Source organism: Rattus norvegicus, chromosome 2, assembly GCF_021556685.1.
Source record: "Rattus norvegicus strain SHRSP/BbbUtx chromosome 2, alternate assembly SHRSP_T2T, whole genome shotgun sequence".
Classification (NCBI taxonomy): domain Eukaryota; kingdom Metazoa; phylum Chordata; class Mammalia; order Rodentia; family Muridae; genus Rattus; species Rattus norvegicus.
The window spans coordinates 175,105,914-175,117,812 of record NC_141535.1 but is presented as its reverse complement, the minus strand read 5'-3'; the positions used below and the strand labels follow the sequence as shown (position 1 = coordinate 175,117,812).

General features: G+C 51.6%; 1 protein-coding gene and 1 long non-coding RNA gene across 5 annotated transcripts; one reads left to right on the top strand and one right to left on the bottom strand.

Moving 5' to 3' along the window:
• Positions 1–1,490: 1,490 nt before the first annotated feature.
• Positions 1,491–10,900, bottom strand: Hdgf (heparin binding growth factor). 4 transcript variants are annotated; one of them, XM_087614282.1, is made up of 7 exons: positions 10,460–10,900; positions 4,440–4,516; positions 4,153–4,291; positions 3,695–3,764; positions 3,368–3,553; positions 2,916–3,133; positions 1,491–2,710 (listed from the first exon to the last, which is right to left on the bottom strand). In XM_087614282.1, the coding sequence occupies exons 3-7, from the start codon at positions 4,257–4,259 to the stop codon at positions 2,704–2,706; spliced, it is 588 nt and encodes a 195-aa protein (XP_087470408.1). In that variant the 5' UTR covers positions 4,260–4,291; positions 4,440–4,516; positions 10,460–10,900; the 3' UTR covers positions 1,491–2,703.
• On the top strand, positions 6,346–11,591 carry LOC147996341 (uncharacterized). The gene is made up of 2 exons (XR_015676219.1): positions 6,346–6,462; positions 9,004–11,591. It is a non-coding gene; the product is annotated as an uncharacterized LOC147996341 (long non-coding RNA).
• Positions 11,592–11,899: the final 308 nt, after the last annotated feature.

The window sequence follows — 11,899 nt, the reverse complement described above, 5'->3', positions numbered from 1 at the left end:
TCCTACCTGCCAGACCTGGGTTCATTCAATCCTAAATTTATTTGCACGTGGTGGGAAGACAAACTGATTCTTGCCAAATGTCCCAGGCACACTCTCACAAAGTTAAATACAATAAAATTTTAGACTTGTATTTTGCTTGCATATGTGTATTACATATGTGCTAAGGGAGGTCAAAATATGTTTGATTCCCTAGAACTGAGGTTATGCATGATTGTGAGCCACTGTGTAGGTGCTGGCAACTGAACCCAGGTCTTCTGCAAGAACAAGTGCTCTTAACTGTACAGTGAACTCTCCAACTGCTTTATAGTTTGGATTTGTGACTTTTTTTTTCCTTTTCTTTTTTTTTCGGAGCTGGGGACCGAACCCAGAGCCTAGCAAGCGCTCTACCACTGAGCTAAATCCCCAAACCCGATTTGTGACTTTTTGAAAGACTTTTTACTTGTTTGGACCAGCACATGCCCCTGGTTTCAGTCCTCATCTCTGAAAGAGGAGTCTTCTTTTCAAATGTGCTCGAGGGCAGACACCTGTGCCACCACACACCTGTGGAGGTTACAAGGCGTCCAGGAACCAGGTCTCTCCTTCCACTCTATGAGTCCTGTCTGCATTCCAACTAGCCTAGTAGCTACTCGTAGCTGGTAGCCCAAGCTGTTTGTTTCTGAATAGAACTCAGATAATCTGACTTGTGTGTCAAGCACAAGTAATCCTCTAGCTTCCATCTCCCGAATGTTGGGAACTATAAGCATATATGCATCACACCCGATTTTATGCTGTTAGGAGATCAAATCTAGGGTTTCTGATTTGTGCACACTTGGCAATCACTGTGTGTGTGTGTGTGTGTGTGCGTACATGGCTGGAGTGAGGGTAAGTTGTTCAGACGTGGTGTTTTTGTAGAGGCCACGAAGGCTTGTGATCCTCCTGCCTTCCCACCTAAAGTATAGATTTGTGCTACCATACCTGGCTTAAAATGTTAAGACTATGGGGTTGGGGATTTAGCTCCGCAGTAGAGCGCTTGCCTAGCAAACGCAAGGCCCTGGGTTCGGTCCCCAGCTCCGAGAAAAAAAAAAAAAGGAAAAAAAAATGTTAGACTATGGCTGAACAATTAAAGAAGGCTCAACAGTTAAAGCAGTTGCTGCTCTTGCAGGGCTTGGGTTTGACTACTAAAACCCACACAGGGACCCAAAACCATTCTTAGTTCCAGGGGACCTAATGGCCTCTTCTGACCTCCTCTGGTACCAGGCTTGCATGTGGTGCACATGTATGTGGGCAAAACACCCATAAAATAAAATATAGCTTAAAATGTATAAAATGTTTTAGAAGCTCCTAGGTGCTTGCAAGGGTAGAGACTAGATTGTGTGGGTTCTGTAGGGCTGGTGTGGGAATGGAGGCTAAGGTCCGCCCCGCCCCACCCCCCAATCTGAGAAAGACATCTAGAGATGTTTCTCTTTCCCTTTCTTCAGTTAACCCAGACACTTGAAAAGAATTAGTCAGAATCAGGATAGTAATCAACGGCTTTATTTTCCTAGAACTCAAATTGTCTATTGTTCTCAGAGCTACACTTCCAAAGCTACAGTCAGCAATTTTTCTTCAGAGCCCAGAGGAGGGATGGGAGTAAAAGACAAGAGAAGGAAGAGGGGCAGAAGACACCACTAGAAGGCTGGAGGACACGTTTCCCTGTATTCTCAGTGGACTACGAATGGGGTGTGTGACACACCAGAGACCAAGTCTGGGGAACATCAAAGCCCCAGCTCCAAAGAAGAGAGCCAACCCCCTGGTACACCTCACAAATGGGTCAGTAGTGGGGAGAAAGGAGCAGAAAAGGGAGCACACGAAGGGGCAGGTTAACTTTTTTCTTTTTTTTTTTTTTGTGGGTTTTTTTTTTTGGGTAATTTTCTTTTATTAAAAACATTTCCTTAAAAAATGTGTCTTTTCCTTTATGTCTGGGTGACATATCTGACTACAGGCCGGCCTTGAGAACAGGGAATGAATGGGACAAAGGCAGCAGCGTCTCCCCAGGTTATCATCTCTGCCCTGAGATCTACAGAGACATTTCCTCAATGCCAATCAGTTGATCCTTCGACTCTCAGCTCTCTTCAGGTCCTGGCCCAAATAACTTGGAAAATCCAAAGTCTCCATGTTAATCTATAATTCCTTGAACCCTGGGGTAAGGGGAAAGTGTTCCCAAAAAATCACCAAGGATTTATGTATGGATGCATGGTAGCCTCTCCCACAGTGTCCATTTCTTGAATGTTGGCAGATGGGAAAATAGGTGTGGGGGCTGGAGATAGCTCAGGTAGGCGATGCCGCCCGTGAACCCACACTCACTTATATTCCTTCACCTCCACTCCTGCCCCAACCCACCCCCGAAAGGTCTAGAATGCCTGCAGCAGGGCAGAGGTGTCACGAGGTGTCAAGCAGCCCAGACCCCAAAAGAGACCCTAGGAAACAAATGTGAGGAGATACAAAGGCCTCATCTCATCCTGGGGCACATGGCCCTGACTCAGGCCACAGATTATATAGGAAGGGAGCTGGAGGTGAGGGCCAAGACAATCTCCAGGAGTGGACTTAAAGAGGAGAGAGTGAGTGAAGGAATAGGGTGAGTTGGGTGGAAAAGGGGTTCCCAGTTTGCAGGCCATGGCCAGTTTCCCCAGTAGCACCCAGACAGCAGCAGGAACGGGGCAGGGGCTCCTCTTGAAACATTGGTGGCTACAGGCTGCAGGGGAGGGTGGGAGGGGAGAAGGGTTAATGGTGTGACCCTGGCCTGGCCTTACCCCAGCCAGTGCAGGTCTCTAGGGAGAGCCCACCCAGCCTCCAATAAGGCTGACCACTACTGCAGGCCATTCTCCACGTCCTCTTCACCTCCTCCTCCTCCTGTTAGTGGCTAGGCTCCCCACCCACTGCCAGGGTAGCTCACTCACCTCTCATGATCTCTGACGCCCTGGGCTTCAGCCTCTTCCTTGGCAGCCTCTTCCTCCCCCTCTTCTTCCTCTGGAGGAGGTCCCTGGCCAGAGTCTGGCTCAGAGGGGGTGCTGTTCTTCTCCATCTCTACAGGTAGGGGCCTCTCACCCTCCAGGGCAGCTATCTCCTTTTCCTCCTCTTCATGGTCTCCTGACTCCTTGGGACGTTTAGGGGAGTCCTAGGAAGATATCAGAGGACATGAACTGAGGCTAGAGAAAGCCAACACCTCATCTCCCTGTGCCTCCGCTCCTCCTCGGGGTCTCTGGGTGACATTCACTGCCCTACTACCCTCTTCTATTCTCCACTCTCAGTTGGATTCCCAGGGACTAGGAACTGGATTACACCTCAGATTGGGCTGTAAGACAGAAGCCACAAAGTGCCAAGAGCACATGGCTGGCTGGCTGGCAGGTACCTCCAGCATGTCCCCTGCTCTCCTCTTCAGCATGCCCTTTTCATTCTTCTCCTTGGCTGGCTCATCGATGACCAGTTTCCCTTCTTCGTCGCTGCTACCCTCTGCATTGCCCTTCTTGTCACCGTCACCCTCGTGGGCTTCAGGCTCCACTTCGGGCTCTTCTGCGCAGCTCTTTTTCTGGGAGGACTGTGTTGGAGACATCAGAGGCTGAGCGGTACCAGAGACCAGCCCCTCCCAACCACCCCCTCCGACACTCACTCCTTCTTTTGCCCGCCTCGCCCCCACCCCCACCCAGGTGCCCAGTCTCACAAGTGATTTGAGACCCACCTCTGTTGGATTAGCCCTGGGGTTAACCCACAGGCCGGGCAGGCAGGGCTCTGTGCAGGAGGGGGGAGGGCTGGAGCAGGAGGCAAAACCTCGGGTCAACTTCTCCCAAAGGGATCTGGGGACCCATTCCCCACGACCCCCGCTCCCCCTGCCCTCCCGCCTTGTCCTGCCCGGCTCACAAGAACCTCCTCTTGAAAGGCTGTGTCCTCTTACTAATGATGGGCCCAACAAAGGCCTGTCCCACTTACCGCCTCCATCCTATTCTTGCCCTCAATAGCCATGACAGTGGCCCCTAACTACAAGTCACCCCACCCCCCCAGCCCCTCTTGCAGAAGTTCCATCTCTACCACCCCAAAGGCCCTGATATTCTGAAGACTAAGCATTGCCTCTGGGCAAGGCTCCTGGAGCCCACAACACACCTGCTTTCCAGGGGGTTGAGGAGGCAACCAATTGCTCACCTGGTAGCCCGAGGCCTTGACTGTAGGGTTGTTCTCGATCTCCCACAGCCCCTCGCTGAACCCTTTCCTCTTGTTGGGCTTGCCAAACTTCTCCTTGGATTCCTCATAAGGGAAGAGGTCTTTGGGGCCCAGGAATGCCCTGGTAAGAGATAGGAGACTGTGCTTTCAAACCCCAAGATGCCACCAAGCTAAGCAGCCAAACATGAACAGGTGACATCATCATCCCCTTTCACCACACTGGTGTTCCTATAGTGTCCCACTTGCACCCCACTGGCCCCCTCACTCACGTCTCGTGGGTCCCAAAAAAAAAGACTTGGTATTTGTTGGCTGTTGATTTCACTGCAGCCTCAGGCATCTCATCAATCTGTGTCAAGAAAGTGAGAACAAATGTGAGCTAGAGTCCCAGGCTCTTCAATCTGGAGCAGGGTGACCACCTATACATTGTATAGAGCCACACAGGACAGGCTCCAGAGACTACCCAACTTGTAAAATATTTCTAGTAGTACAATTTGTCTAAATTAGATAGAAAAGTTCGACAAACCCAGGGCCATTCCTCTCCTTTTTACCAGAGTATATTTTCTCCAATGCCATATCTCTGCCACTCCCAACACCAATGCTGTCACTTCTTTATATACTGAGACAATACCATGCTATGATATGAAGCCCAGGCTGGTCTCCAACTCAAGATCCTCCTGCCTCAGCCTTCTAACTACAAACCCATGCCAACACACCCATCTCCAATTATGAAATGTCAATCAAAGCACTTCAAGTCTTTCAACGCCTCCTCATGATCAGAGTCCACCTCTTCTCAATGATCCAACTGGCCAATCTCAACCCTACCATCATGCTGCCCAGAAAGCGTCATCTCTGACCCAACACCCCCACACACAAACACACACTGATAATATCTCTCCTTAACAGTTTCATTTTTTTTCTTTTGGAGACAAAGTTTCTCTGTGTAGCCCTAGTTGTCCTAGAGCTAGCTCCTTTGAACTTAGATCCATTTTCTGCCTCCCAAATGCTGGGATTAAAGGCATGCCCAACTACAGTTCCAATTTTACAAATGCATCCTATTACTTGCTTGATGCTAATGTGTACTATTGTGTGTGTGGTGGGGAGGTCTTCATCATACAGTTCAGGCTGGTAGAACTCAATCTGTGGTCTAGAGCAGTACCCCGCCACACACGCACAGCTTAGTTCTGTTTTCATCTTCAACACCCAGAAGATGCACATACAGTATTTGCTGAATGAGCCAGGCCTCATGGGAAAGGTCTGAAATCTTAACAGGCAATGTGGTGCATGCCTTTTTAGTCTCAGCACTTGGGAGGCAGGTCCCTGTGAGTTCAAGGCCAGTCTGGTATACTTAGAAAATCAGGACAGCCAGAACTACAAATCGAGACCCTGTCTCCAACAAACTACCAAACCACCCCCTTACCAAAATAGATAAATATGAAATCTTAAGTAATATGAAGGCTGAGGGAGGAGGCTCACAATTCAGTCAGCCTGGTTAACTAGGCAAGACTTCACAGAAAAAAGAATATTGAATCTATGGACCCTAAAAGATTGCTCTGACTTAAGTGACTTAGGTGACAGGGAGCCTAAACAAACCCCACTTTGTTGGCCACTTCTGTGAAACACAATGAAATGAAAGCCACTAAAATCAGTCAATTCATTTTACAGGAGACTGAGTCCTGACATGCTTTTCCCAAAATAACATGACACATTATAAGGACCAGATTACAGATTTCTCTCAAGAAAAAAAAAAGTGGGGGTGTATTTTTATGTGTTGTATGGATGTTTTCCCAGCATTATTTCTGTACACCTCATGAGTGCCGAGGAAGCCAGAAGAAGAAGGTCTTGGATCCCCTGGGACCGGAGTTACAAATGGTTGTGAGTTGCCATCTAGGTGCTGGGAATAGACCATCCCAGGTCCTCTGCAAGACTGGCCAGTACTCTTAACCACTGAGGCATCTTTTCAATCTAGGCCTACTTTCTTGAGGCAATCCCTTGCCCCATATGACCCAGGAGGAATTCTGCAGTAAAGGTAGCAAGTGCTGAGATCTAAGGTCAAGTATGAAATCAAGAGAGAACAGCTGGCCAGCTTCAAATTAAGTCCTGGAAGTTCAGGCCATGCCAAGCCGTTAGGGTGAGAACTACAACTCCCAACAATCCTTGCAACAGCCCCAGATGCCCGCCCTCCTCCCAGAGGCCAAGTAGCCATGTTGACTGGGGCTGCAGACCCAAGTCTAAGAGAAAGACCAAAGCAATGATTAGAGATAAAGGGTGCAACTAGGAGTACTGGGGAAACAGGTAGGCTGAGTGAGTAGAATGAGCTAAGTGGGCATGACTCGGAAGGCCATTTTGCCCCAGACTTGGGAGGTCTTTAGGCTTCTGAGTCCCTCCCCCTTGCCCCGTGGCCTCTGGGGACTTCAGTCCAGCCCCGCCCCCTCAGAAGGCACAACTCAACTAGGCCCAGCCCAACAATCAGGAGATGCTGGGGTGTGGGAACCTGGTGGAAAGGCACGCAGTTCCCCCACAAACGTGATCCCCATCACTATGACAACTCAACCCCGCCCCCGGGTCCACTCAGCAACTAGGAATGTGACCACCCCTCCCCCAGGCCTTCCATCCAGGATTGGGGAGGAGGGGACACTAAACACCGCACCCCACCCCCAGGCCCGTAGTCTGGCATGCAGGTCCTGGGCTGTATTTGAAACTAAGCTAGGACAGGAAGGCGGGTGGGGGTGGGGGCATGCTCTAAGGGGTGGGGACAGGGAGGAGCTGGACAAGATACCTGGCTCCAGTTATCAGCTAGCCTCTTCTCAGAGGGCCGCAGAAAAAACAAAAGGAGGACCTCCAGGGCCTAAGAGATCCCAGGAGAGGTGGTTAAAAAGACTCTCCTGTAGGCCTCTCTGGGGTGAAAGGCCTGACACCTACTAGGCTCGGAAGGGGGGGGGGGGGGAGCGGGTCCGGGCTCAAGCTAAAGCGCATAAGTGCCCATATCCCAGATACACAAGCTAGAGTATTACTGTACTTTTAATCTGGTAATTAAAGAGGTGACTACAAAAGAAAAGGGGTGGGGGCAGGGTTAGGCTTGAGGCTCTCTCCAAGAACACAGGCTGCAACAACAAGATATCCCAAGGTCCCATGGAGAGCAAACAACAAACAGAATCTAAACTGTGAGGCAGGAGACCCAGGAGGCCTCTAGCTGCCCAGTCCCAGAAACTGGGTGTAATGAGACTTCCAACTCCATCTGTCCTGCCAACTTCCTAGTACAGAAAGGGTGGGTGTGGAGTAACCAGGGCAGAGGAGTTTCCTCCAGAAGAACTGAAGAGGCTTATTCCCTAACTATCCTGACCCTACCCATCTTACAATAGGTGCATCAGGTAGGGTTCGGGGATGGGAGTGCCTTCCAACAGCATTTCCAGCCCCTCCCCCACAAAACAGGAAAAGTCAATTCTGTGGCAGTATCCCCACCCCTCAAGCTACAAAGGAACTCTTTGCTGGCACTTGTCTGTGAAGAGCAGTTCTTCTAAGGTGAGGCTAGTAAGTCTCAAAGAAGCTCTCTCTGTACCTGAATCTGTCTCCTAGGTGGTGCCCTTTCTCTATATCCACAGTTACTAAACTCAAATGAGTCAAAGGACAGTGAGTCAGATTGGGGCCAGATGTGCTAGGGACCCTACCACACTTCCTCCTCTAGACAACAGGAGGGAGATTCTGACACTTAAACATTTGGGCTCACTCCTCTGCTTTTGCCTGCCTCCATCAGATAGGCTTCAAGCACTAGAAATCCCACCCTGTTAGTAGAGTCCTTTGAAGCCATCTGCAGTATTTAGAGAAGCAGGGAGAACTGAGCACCAGGCCCACAGCACTCAGAGCCCAAACAGGTCTAAGATCAGGCATTTATGAAGGCTGAGGAAAGCTAAGAATGTACTAACTGACCACCATACCTAGGGGAGACTGATTTGACCTAGGGAACCGGAATGTCCAGGATAGCAGGCAGCTCAGGGATCTGGGCTAGGAGCGTGGCAAGCCCAAGGGCAGAAAAGGTGAGGGGGCAAAGGAAAGAAGGAAGGCTCTAGGCTGCTCAGGAACTTCTCAGGACTGGGGGGAGAGGGAGAGGAATGAGGAAGGAGAGTCTCAGGGCTTGGCTGCTCACTGTTAATTGCCTAGAGATCCTCCAGGAGGTTAGAGGAAGAAGAGGGAAGCAGATGGAGTCATAATACATTCTTCCAGTCAAGTCCCGCCATCACGTAGCCCGGTGACTTCGATTTCCATCTCCAACTCTGGGCCCTTGGAGTCTTTTCCCTGTCACCCATGCTCCCAAGGAGCAGATAGGTCCAAGTGGTTGGCTTGCATAGCGGCTGGGGATTCTGGTTACACCCTGGAGCAGCCAGCTGGCCACCAGGCTTCTCTCTCCAACTCAGCAAGAGCTCAGAAAGGTTCTAAGGAATCCGGGGTGGGGAAGACCACAACTCAGTTTTGTCCTTTTCAGAGTCCAGGGGAATGCATTAGAGATGATAGTCCAGTGTACCCCTCTTAAGTGTCACAACCAAGCCAAGTATTGGGTTGCCTCTTTGAGACCCATTCACAACTTCATCTCAAAGGTTCAGGCTTCAATAGAGAAATTGCCTCTCTGTCCCACCCTTCTGCCCTAGACACTCATAAGGAAAAGTAATTGATGGGACACCTACTCCAAGGGCTGTCCTCTAGCCAAAGGCCACCAAAAATCAGAAAGGCTTGTTCATAGGGCCCCAAACCTCAGACAAACCAGAAGGTTCCATAAATGGACATTCCATAACTACTCCTTCCTCAGGCACAGCTTACCTCTGAACTTTGTCTCACCCCCAGCAGGAAGAAGCAGTAGAGACCTGGGTCCAGTTCTTGCCCTGCCCACCAGTGCCTTGGCATCTGGGCCAAGAAGCCAATGGATCAGAGGGTGCAAGGTAAAGTGAGTGAGTGTTTATATGACTTACACACATAAAGACTGCCTAGCTCCAGTCAGGCCCCTGAGGCCCTTCTAAAGTTCTGGGGAAGTCTGGCTTCTCTCTGCACTTCACTCGTAGGCCAGAGCCAGGCCTTATTTGACCCATTTTAAAGTTTCATCGAGCAAGGAGCTGAGGCAAGTGGGACTGGACATACTCCTTGGAAGGGAGGGAGAATGTGAAGGGGCACTTGAGTTTTCTCAAAGATCAAGGCGGCCTGATACCCTGAACAGGAACCAAGACAGCATGGAGCCTCAGAGCAGTACTGAACCAGATGGAAGAACAGTCAGCCATACAGAAAAATGCACAAGGCAATCCTGCCTGGGACCTCTCCCACCAGGCTTTTCTGCCCTAGGATTTCACTTTACACAAGTCCCACACCCTAAGGGGCTGAGTCATGCCCTCACCCAATACCAAGGGCCCCTTCTACACTCGTTTTGAAAGATGCCCAGAAGCAACCCCTCACCTCCCCCACCCTCCCCCTAACACACACACTTAACCTTTTCCTCGGAGGAAAGGTGATAAAACAGCAGGCTTTCCTGCCCCACCCTCCCACCTGGCCAGATGCTGGAATGGGGAAGGACCTTCTCTTGGCGGGTTGAAACAACCACATGGCTGACACTGGCCTCCCTGGCTGGAGACACTCACTAGTGGGAAGTGGAGGAAACTCCAGCTTCCCACAGTCTCCCACCTCACTAGGTTGTCTGTACTGGATTTCCCAAGCACATGGGGCCCTGCTGCCTACAGTTCCAAGTCTGAGATGGAGGCATATGGAAGGAGGGATGTTCTTGTAGAGCTGAGGGATAAAACCGGTTATGGCAGAGTTACCCAGCCAGGCAGACCATTTAAGTAAATCGTCCCCAAGTATTCCACGACCCTCCCAACTTCAGAGTTCCTACAAAATGCTCAAAGAAAGTTTGTTAGTCGCCAACTCTACACCCACCTAACCCTCTGTGGACTGAGACCCTTCGCAACGGTTTGCCCAGCCAGAAACCTGAACTGGAGGCAACTACCAATGGAGACTCAGGGCTCGTGCGGGGCTTCCCGAAGGGGTTGGGGATCGCGGCACACCAGCGGGCCGCTCCCCCACCGTGAGCCCGAAGCCTCGGCCGCTATGAGGGAGGGTTGAGGGCGAACTGAGCACGCGGCGTTGCCCGCCAGGTGCCGGCCCTCCGTCGCCTCCGTTATGTAAGTGGTGGTGGGCTCCCGCCAGAGAGAGCAGGCCTGGAACCCCTGCCCCTCCGCCCGCACTGCGCTCGGCTACCGTGCCCTCCCGAGCGTTATGCAACCGCACCAGGGCCCGCGACGGCCGCGCTACTCACCCGGGCCGGCCAATGTGGGTATCCCTTCATCTTCGCGAACACCAGGTCCCCGCACTTGTACTCTTTCTGCCGGTTGGATCGCGACATGGCGGGGCCGCGGGCGCCCCGGGCTCCGCGCCGAGCCGGGAAGCGCGAGCCCAAGTTTGCGCGTGCGGCGGTTGCGGCGCCGCTGCGCTCCGGCCCTCGCGCGGCCCCCGCCTCGATGCTGGCCCCCGACGCGAGCTCCGGAGCAGCCACGGCGTCTGCGCCCGCGTGCCGCTCGGACCGGGCGGGCGCGGTGGGCAACGCTCGGCTCGGGGAGTGCTCGTGCGGTTGTTTGTGTTTGAAATTCAATTGCTCCCTCCTCAGCGCGAGGCCGCTTCCTCCACCCCCCGCGGCCCACTCCTCCCCTCACGCTCCCGCCCGCGGCGGTTCGATGCGCGCAGCCACTGGACGCCTACTGCCTGCCCGGACCACACGCCCAACCTGGAAGCCGCCAAGCGGAGCTCAGAGACACAGGCCTGACGAGCCGAACGCCGAGCGCGCCGAGCGGGCTTTGTGTGCGGGCGGGTGGTGGGTGCCAACCCAAAAGGAGCTGGCGCCTGCTGGACAAGCTGCACGTGCCCCTCCCCTGGCTCCGCTGGGCGCCCTGGCCAGGCGGGGCCTACTGTGGCCTTCCTTGAGCTCTGTCCCCCTACCACGTGTCTGGTCGGTCCCAACCTACGTACCTACTCTGCGCCTCTGACTTCTAACTAGTTAGACGGCCAAGGCCAGAGGTGTAGCCCTCCCCAGCCCACCCCCGGGCTTCCACGTACGTCTCTTGCGGGCAGTGTAAGAGTTCGAGTCCTACTATTTTAACCTACTATGTAGAGAAAAGGCTCGAAATTAGCAACAGTGTCTAGACTTCCACCAGTTAGCCTCACTAGAATGAGGAGGTCCTAAATGGTAAAGACAGTTGGATACCACTAAGTATAGTTTGGAGATTTATAGTCCTATTAATTCGAGAGGACTTTACCAAAGTGAAGTCTTTGAGAATGTGTGCGACCTTGCCAAATTCTGAAAGACTGTATTTGGCCTGGGTTATATTCTAAGGAATGATGTGCCCAAAACTTGATCTCAGATGTCAAACCAAACAAGATTTTTGTTGTAATTACATCTTTGTTTTTGTGTAGTGGGGTTTTTTTGTTGTTGTTGTTGTTTACATGTTTTTGTTTTTTATCTTTATTGAGACAGTCTTACTATGTAACCCTGGCTGATCTGGATGGAACTCACAGAGGTCCACACATACTCTCCTTTTAAAGATTTCAAGTTTTTATTTGTGTTTGTGAATGTATGCTACATGTGTGCAGAAGAGGGTGTCGGCTCACCTGAAGCTGGAGTTGCAAGCTATTGTGAGCTCAGTAACATGGGTTCAGGGAACTGAACTTGGGTCTTGTGGAAAAGCAGCAACTGACCACCTCT